Genomic DNA, 9437 nt, shown 5'->3' on the forward strand with positions numbered 1-9437 from the left:
AGTTGTAACTCCAACTAATGCAAGTTCTTGTGCAAGTGTTTGTTCTAAATGCGTTGATAGTTCTAACTTAGTCATTGATAGTTCTAGCTGTTGTGGTGTCAGTTCTAGATATTGTCGTGTCAGTTCTAACTCTAGCTAACACAAGTTCTTGTGCAGGTGTTTGTTCTAATACCCATGTTAGTTCTAGATTAGTCCTTGATAGTTCTAGCTATTGTGGTGTCAGTTCTAGATACTGTCGTGTCAGTTCTAACTCTAGTTAACGTAAGTTCTTGTGCAAGTGTTTGTTCTAATGTCCATGTTAGTTCTAGCTTAGTTATTGATAGTTCTAGCTATTGTGGTTTTAGTTCTAGATGTTGTTGTGTCAGTTCTAACTCTAGCTAAAGCAAGTTCTTGTGCAAGTGTTTATTCTAAATGCGTTTTTTTTAGTTCTAGCTTAGTCATTGATAGTTCTAGCTGATGTGGTATCAATTTTAGATGTTGTCATGCCAGTTCTAACTCCAACTAACGCATGTTCTATTACAAGTGTTTGTTCTAAATGTGTTTTGCTAGTTCTAGCTTAGTCATTAATAGTTCTAGCTGTTGTGGTGTCAGTTCTAGATGCTATCGTGTCAGTTCTAACTCTAGCTAACACAAGTTTTTGTGTAAATATTTGTTCTAATACCCATGTTAGTTCTAGCTTAGTCATTGATAGTTCTAACTGATGTGGTTTCAATTCTAGATGTTATCGTGTCAGTTCTAACTCCAGCTAAAGTAAGTTCTTGTGCAAGTGTTTGTTCTAAATGTGTTTTGTTAGTTCTAGCTTAGTCATTGATAGTTCTAGCTATTGTGGTGTCAGTTCTAGATGCTGTCGTGTTAGTTCGAACTCTAGCTAACACAAGTTCTTATGAAAGTGTTTGTTCAAATGCTCATGTTAGTTCTAGCTTAGTCATTGATAGTTCTAGGTACTGTTGTGTTAATTCTAGATGCTGTCGTGTTAAATCTAACTCCAGCTAATGTAAGTTCTTGTGCAAGTGTTTGCTCTAATGCTCATGTTAGTTCTAGCTTAGTCACTGATAGTTTTAACTGCTGTGGTTTCAGTTCTAGATACAGTCGTGTCAGTTCTAACTCCAGCTAAAATAAGTTCTTATGCAAGTGTTTGTTCTAAATGCGTTTTGTTAGATCTAGCTTAGTCATTGATAGTTCTAGCTGTTGTGGTGTCAGTTCCAGATATTATCGTGTCAGTTCTAACTCCAGCTAACGTAAGTTCTTGTGCAATTCTAATGCCCATGTTAGTTCTAGCTTAGTCATTGATAGTTCTAGTTGTTGTGGTTTCAGTTATAGATGTTGTCGTGTCAGTTCTAACTCTAGCTAAAATAAGTTCTTGTACAAGTGTTTGTTCTAAATATGTTTTGTTAGATCTAGCTTAGTCATTGATAGTTCTAGCTACTATGGTGTTAGGTCTAGATGCTGTCGTGTCAGTTCTAACTCCAGCTAATGCAAGTTATTGGGCAAGTGTTAGTTCTAATGCTAATGTTAGTTCTAGCTTAGTCATTGATAGCTCTAGCCACTGTGGTTTCAGTTCTAGATGTTGTCGTGTCAGTTCTAACTCCAGCTAAAGCAAGTTCTTGTGCAAGTATTTGTTCTAAATGTGTTTTGTTAGATCTATCTTAGTCATTGATAGTTCTAGATGCTGTGGTGTCAGGTCTAGATGCTGTCGTGTCAGTTCTAACTCCAGCTAACGCAAGTTCTATTGCAAGTGTTTATTCTATTGCAAGTGTTTGTTCTAATGAACACGTTAGTTCTAGCTTAGTTATTGAAAGTTCTAGTTGTTGTGGTGTCAGTTCTAGATGTTGTCATGTCAGTTCTATCTTAGTCATTATCAGTTCTATATGCTCTCATATTAGTTCTAATACTTACAACATTTCTGCTAGTGGAGATGATATTAGTTCTCATCACACATGAGAATACTTTCAACATTAAACAAAACGTACTAGTTTGTAAATATACAAGCAAAACAGTTAACAACATATCAAGCACTTAGTCAGCAATAGGTTCATTATATGTTTTACGATTATGACCTTCCACATGACATCGATAGCATTTAAGTGGCCGGGTGTAAACAATTCTGTTGTTGATACGCCTAGTTTTATTTCTCCCTTTTCTTTTTATTGTTAGTGGTGGTAAGATCTGTATCTCATCCCGTGGCATGCTACGCTTCTCGTAATCAGGGATGAGGATAGAGGATTGGCTCGTAGCTCTTTTTAAAAGCTTCAACCGTCATAAACTAGTCACAGAATTGGTAAACATCCCTCTTCATAAATATAATGGTTGTGCATGCATGTTTGTAAGGGATACGAGTTATATCCCACGCACGGCACATGCATGTTTTTTGTCAAGATCCACTTTGCAAATTCTATAGGATTGTACCTCAAATAATCCTGTATGGGACTAACGCATATCCAATGTATGCTTATTTTTCATGTTCTCTTTGAGGGCAAGTTCAACTTTGGAACGAAAAAATTCATTCTAACTTTTAGCCATTAATCGTCGCTCATTCATGCGAACCATAATCTGTTTACGTATATGCTCTACCAGTTGAAGTATCCGTAGAAGCCTAGCCTCATGTACCCATTTGTTGAATGACTCTGTAACATTTGATGTAACGTAACCATGTCTGAAACATAACAGGGAATTTATCAAAACTTCTTGTTAGTTCTACAAATTTATTGTTAGTTCTAGTGTAAGTATTGATTTTAATGGCTATGTTAGTTCTAGATGAGTTATTATAGTTCTAGCAGCTCCCGGGTTAGTTCTACCTGATATCGTGTTAGTTCTAGCTCCAGGTAGCGTTAGTTATAGTGCAAATATTGGTTTTAGTAGCTATGTCAGTTCTTAATGGGTTATTGTTAGTTCCATCTGCTATAGTGTTAGTTCTAGGTGTACTCATATTAGTTCGACCTCCAGCTGGATGTAACTCTAGTATAAGTGTTGGTTCTATTGCCATGTTAGTTCTAGCTGAGTAATTGTTAGGTCTAGCTACTCCCGTGATAGTTCTAGATGTTAGCGTGTTAGTTCTAAGTCCATCTAACAGAAGTTATAGTGTAAGTGTTGGTTCTATTGCCATGTTAGATCTACAGAGTTATTGTTAGTTCTAGCTGTTGTGAGGTCAGCTCTAATTGTTATCATGTTATCTCTACCTACAGCCATTACACATGTTCTATTATAAGTGTTGGGTATAGTGCCTATGTTAGTTCTAATTGGGTTATAGTTAGTTCCAATGTAGGCATTCATGTCTAATTTACTTAGGCAAACAGCTTCACTGAAATAAGAAATGAAATATCTTATAACTTACCTACTTCCGGAAAAAAATGTGTTAGCCTAGTTCTCTGGAGTGTAGTTTATGACAATATTATAGGCTCGTTCGTTCGCCAGTCTAATGTCATCCACATAGTCATTTCATTCTGCTTTAGTATATTTATAATAAGCAGATTGCAAAAGATTCCCCAAAATCTAAGCATCCTTTGCCTTGAAACCTAAATCCCTTAACTTTGTCCTGAAATTCTCAACTAGATGCAGAACACATCTAGAATGCATAGCATCTGAAAAAATTCTCTGACTGCTTCTCTGATCCCCTTATCTGCATCAGATATTATAACTAGCTTGTGTGGAGGATTGTTTGGATCTAGCCTTTCATAGAGAATAGACCATAAACCTATAAATATTTGTAGTTAACATATTTGAAGTTAGTGTTAACAATGAATGAGTTAGAACTAGCATGAACTGTAATAGAAATAACATGACCTATGTTAGAACTAACCTTGTAAGAACCAATTCCAGTTGACGGTATTTTCCTGATCGCAAATGCAATAGGCTAATGGAAATATCTCCTGATTTCCATCATGATCCACGGCGCTGAGGAGTATACCTTTGAATCGATCTTTCAGAAAGGTACCATCCAAAAATATAAGTGGTCTACAACCGTTCAAAAAACTATTTATGCAGGCGGCATAACAAATGAATAGCTTTGAAAACCTCCCCTCATGTTGTTCAACATGAATGTAGCTACCTGGGTTTGTCTTCTTAACCTCTTTTACATACCTAGACTATTGAAGATTAGGTGTTAGGATCAATATTTTTCAAATTAATATATACAGCGTAACATAAATGAAATTAGTGTGTATATTGTAGATATTATCTTCTTTTACCATCGTAATTGATCGTAGGTCTCATGGGCATCACCATATAGTTACTCTTGTGCTCTTTCTTTACCCCACCATATCTTACTATAATCGACCTTAAGCCCATACGAACTTAGAAACTCCTTTTGTACGTCGATAGGTCGTAAATCCGGTCTGACCTTTAACGTGGGTAGTACTTGGGTCGCAATGAATTGTCGAGAGGCCCTAAATTGACCTGCATTATTGCCATGCCGCCCACAAGTGTGGTTGTCCATGAAGGTTTTGATTTCAAGTCTGTTCTCATTTTGTGTTGGAGAGGCAAATAACATCCACGGGTAATTTTGGGCTTCCTTGAACCGACAAACGACTCGAATACGCTTCAGTTCATTCTTGGCAAACAAGTATTCGAATTTTTTGGCCATGGAATAGTATAGCAAAGACAATCTTAATTCCTTCGCACTCTCAAACCGTTGTACCTCACTGGTTAAAGCAGTGTGTCACCAAGCAGGAATCCTCTCTGATCTGCTAATCATGTCATCAATCATCAGAACATTATCTCCAGAAGGATTGTCATTGGGGATCCTATCTGAAACACATGTGGGCGTCGACAACAGTGGGCCACACTCTATACTTTTTGAGTTCATACTGCTGGAAGCACTACAAATATAAAGAACATAAATAAATAATTATAAACTAAACAATAGAAACATCAACAAATAACACAAGTAAGAAAAATGCAAAAACAACAACTGTTTGTGTTAGAACTGGCATGGAATCCAATTGAACTAACAAGATTTCAATTAGAGCTAACATGAAATCGTTTAGAACTAACATATTGAACCTAACAAAAAATTTGAACTAGAACTAATAGTAAATCGATTAGAACTAACAATAAGTCGATTGGAACTAACAATTAATAGATTATAGCTAACAATAAATCTATTAGAACTAACATACTTGTTTAATACATTCACGTAGAACAAGAACTAACAATAAATCGATTAGAACTAACAATAGAACGTTTAGAACTAGCATGGAATCGATTAGAACTAGCATACTTGACCTAAAATAAAACTGGAAATAGAATTGACAAGAAAAAGTTTAGAACTAACAAGATATCATTTGGAACTAACAAATTTGACCTGGCATAGAGCTGTAACTAGAAATCACAGCGGTTAGAACTGACATGAAATCGATTAGAGCTAACATACGCTCAAATCAGAGTTAAAATCTAATTACACCAAATATGGAACTAGCATGAACTAACATTAACTGATTTTACAATTAACGTCATGAATATTGATCTTAGCATCAAAAAAAAATCCTTGCCCCTACATGTCTTATCGAACTTGCTCGTTGTTGTGGACTTTTGAAGAATCCTCTGTTTCTTTGAAAGCTTGCATGTGAACCTCCTTTAATCCTCTGTTATTGAAGAATCCTCTGTTTCTTTGAAAGCTTGCATGTGAACCTCCTTTAATCCTCTGTTATGGCAATGCTCCACCATAGACCTCTGTTTCTTTGAAAGCTTGCATGTGAACCTCCTTTAATCCTCTGTTATGGCAATGCTCCACCATAGATGACAGATCATCTTTGTTCTCAATGGGGAATTTAAAGCTTCCATTTGTTTCATCCTTGTATGACAAATTTAATGAATCATATGGAAGATCTAACCTCTCTGCCATATTAAATTTTAGATCCAGAATGGTGGTTGAAGAGTTAATCTTCATGAATACTGCTCTATCCCCCGAACCGACAATGCAGAAGATATCCTTTTTAGTCATTATGAAGTGGAGGTAAGAGTAATGGATCATATTTAGGACAAAGAGGAGTAATATAGAGAGAGTAATGGAGAGAATTTACGTCTGAGGAAAGAGTAATGGAGAACTAAATAATTATTGCTCGTGATAGAGGAAAAAAAGGGTTTCCCTCCATTTCTTATAACAGTTTGCATTTAATGGGACGTGACTTGATATAGTGTTTGGGACGAAGCGTCTGGGGACGAAGGAGAATGACAAACTCGGGTTTTTTAAAATACAATTGCTTTTTTGTATACCGCTGACGTGGAGGGGCCTGGAAATATTAAGCGCTGCTTTTTTGGGGCTTATCCACATAAGGGGAAATACAATTAGCTTCGTCACATGAAGTTTCTGCTTTTAGGGCCTCTAGGCCCTCTACACAATTTTCCCTAAAAATAGAAATGTATCCCTTTATTATATTAACCATAGAGGGAAGAACTCTTATAAAACCCATTATTCACTTTTCTCACCCCCTCTTATGGGATCAACCTCTCTCTATTCCCACTACAGCTACGAGCTCCCCTTAACCCAGCTCTTCTACCTCCTACAAAAATTCCCATCACCAACCACTCTCAAAAAAGCGCGCCAAATCCATGCCTTCATTCTCATCTCAACTCCCCCAACCCAAAACCCCTTTCTCTTCAACAACCTCCTCAATCTGTACGCAAAATGCAACTCCTTCACGAATGCCAACCAACTGTTCGACACAATGCCCACGAGAAACCTCATCACCTACAACACTCTAATCTCCTCATTCTCTAAATCCCCTCAACATGCCATTTCATCTTTCAAACTGTTCAGAGAGTTATCTTGGTTTGATCTTAAGCCTAATGCAACGACTTTCACGAGCCTTGCACATGCATCGGGGTCGATTGAGGACCCATTCGTTGGTGCTGGAGTGCATTGTAGAGTTTTGGCTTCTGGTTTTTATGGGAATGTGCACGTGAAGACTTCAGTGCTTGGGATGTACTCGGATTGTGGAGATGTTGAGTCTGCTGACCGGGTTTTTGATGAGACGGAGGAGAGGGATAGTGTTGCTTGGAACTGTATGATTTTTAGTTATGTGAGGAGCGGGAATTTTGGTAATGGATTGAGGATGTTGAATGGGATGATGAGAGATGGGTTGTTGCCAAATCGTTTCACGTTTTCGATTGTGTTGAGTGCTTGTGGGAGGATGGGGGATTGGGTTAGGGGCCGAGTTATACATGCACATGTTATTACATCTGAGATGCTCGTTGATAACTCTTTGGAGAATGCATTGCTTGATATGTACTCTAGTTGTGATGACTTGTCATCAGCTGTCTCTGTATTCGAGAGCATCGAGAAGCCGGATTTGGTTTCCTGGAATTCATTGATATCTGGGTTTTCAAATTCTGGGGAGGGAGAGGAGGCCATGGGTGCTTTTGTCCGCTTAAAATCTTTGTCTCAATTTGAAGAGATGAAGCCAGATGAGTACACATTTGTTGCTATCTTTTCAGCTACCGCTGCTTTACCCTACATTTACTATGGAAAACCTCTACATGCTGAAGTTTGTAAAGCAGGGCTAGAGGGAAGTATCTTTGTGGGGAACACAGTTGTGAATATGTACTTTATGAACGAGGATCCTTGTGCTGCTTTGGATATCTTCAGATCAATCCCTGAGAAAGATGTTGTCATTTGGACGGAGATGATTGTTGGTTATTCAAGATTGGGTGAGGGTGAATTAGCTATTAAGTATTTCAGTAGTATGCTAGAGGAAGGTCATAAAGCTGATACCTTTTCCCTTTGTAGTGCATTGAGCTCATCAGCGGACCTTGCAGCATTGAGACAAGGAGAAATGCTTCATGCACTGGTGGTGAAAACAGGGTATGAAGAAAATATGTGTGTCAGTGGAAGTTTGATCGATATGTATGCTAAAAGTGGTTATCTGGATAGAGCTTTTTCATTGTTTCATAGGATTCAAAACCCAGATTTGAAATGTTGGAATTCAATGATTGGAGGGTACGGTAACCATGGAGATGCTGAACGAGCATTTAAGCTATGCAGTCAGATGAAAAGGCAAGGATTAGACCCCGATCATGTCACCTATGTTTCTCTTCTCTCTGCCTGCAGCCATCGCGGCTTAGTTGATAGAGGGAGGTTTTACTGGTTTTGTATGATGAGTGATGGTGTGATCCCAGGTGTTAAGCATTATACTTGTATGGTAAGTTTGTTAAGCCGAACCGGGCTTTTGAAAGAAGCCAAGGAGATGATAGTAAACTCACCTTTCGGCAGAAAATACCCAGAATTATGGAGGATTTTGCTGAGCTCATGCATCAATTTTAGGGATTTGGATATGGGTATTTATGCAGCGGAGCAGGTGCTATGTTTGGAGCCAGATGATAGTCCAAGCCATATTTTGCTCTCAAATTTGTATGCTTCTATCGGGAGATGGGATGATGCAGCTGAGATTAGGAAGAAGATTAGGTTGTTAATGCTGGAAAAGGACCCTGGGTTAAGTTGGATTGATGTAAAGGGAATTGTTAATATTTTTTCTGCTGATGATGAATCTCATCAACAAGCAGATGATTGTCGAAATGAGTTGTTTAGATTGCAGGCAAACTTGAAAAAGTGGGAAATATCTGAAATTATAATTAATATTTAGAGTCTAGCATTGAATTCCTTCAACCCTTGATGAGTTAATTGCTATTGACTGCCATGGGGCACTTGTGCTAACTGCTAAATGTATCCCATGTAACTGAATGCCAATGCTCATTGAGCATCCTCTAGCGGAACTATTCACAGGGAGTTTTCTGATCTTTTTGATTCAAAGTTACCTCCTTATTGAACGATAGATATATCTAATATTGTTGGGAGTACTTTTGCGAATTTGAGAATCAATCGAGTCATTGATATCCCTGCTTATGATCGAGGACATAGCCAATCAGATAACACAAAATATCAGAAATTCTGCAAGGTATGTTTTCATCTAAGAAACTTTATGCTTGCATTTTAGGAGTATCTATCTTCTGCCTTGTCATTTATTGTTGCCACTTTCTGGAAAGAGGTAGTTTGCATTAACTGGAGAAGGAAACAGCTACATTTCTTCTATAAAAATGCAAAAAGTTTGACATTCAGCATGGTGACCTTTACATTTTCAAATTGTAGGCCTTTAATTTCTCAGTAAATTTAACTGGAAGCAAATTTGTATTTTCTTATTTATGTTTGTTTCTTGCAAATTTTGAGCTTTATCTACTCATTTTTATGGTCAAGTTATTTCTATTTCCTAGATCAATACGTTTTCAACCTACAGTTATGCTCAAGAGAATATTTTTCTCTAACTGCAGCCACAACAGCAGCGTTAGCACGCTGTTTTCTTGCCCCAAAAAAATCTAATATAATAATGATAATGATAAAATTAGCACACTGTCTGCATATGTATTATGCAGCAGATCACCTAGAATCTCATAACATTAATGGATACAGTTGCTCCCTGAAGAGAGAAAATTGATTCAAGCAGCCTGCC

General features: G+C 37.5%; 1 protein-coding gene across 1 annotated transcript; it reads left to right on the top strand.

The window, feature by feature from the left end:
* The first annotated feature begins 6662 nt into the window (after nucleotides 1-6662).
* Nucleotides 6663-8576, top strand: LOC109827518 (pentatricopeptide repeat-containing protein At3g50420). The gene has a single exon (XM_020394532.1). The coding sequence runs from the start codon at nucleotides 6663-6665 to the stop codon at nucleotides 8574-8576; it is 1914 nt and encodes a 637-aa protein (XP_020250121.1).
* Nucleotides 8577-9437: the final 861 nt, after the last annotated feature.

The sequence above is a fragment of the Asparagus officinalis genome, unplaced genomic scaffold (assembly GCF_001876935.1).
Source record: "Asparagus officinalis unplaced genomic scaffold, Aspof.V1 AsparagusV1_Un275, whole genome shotgun sequence".
In the NCBI taxonomy this organism is placed as follows: domain Eukaryota; kingdom Viridiplantae; phylum Streptophyta; class Magnoliopsida; order Asparagales; family Asparagaceae; genus Asparagus; species Asparagus officinalis.

Bases quoted from the DNA above. Each gene is read 5' to 3' on its own strand.
- LOC109827518 (XM_020394532.1), top strand. From the start codon at position 6,663: ATGCCCACGAGAAACCTCATCACCTACAACACTCTAATCTCCTCATTC.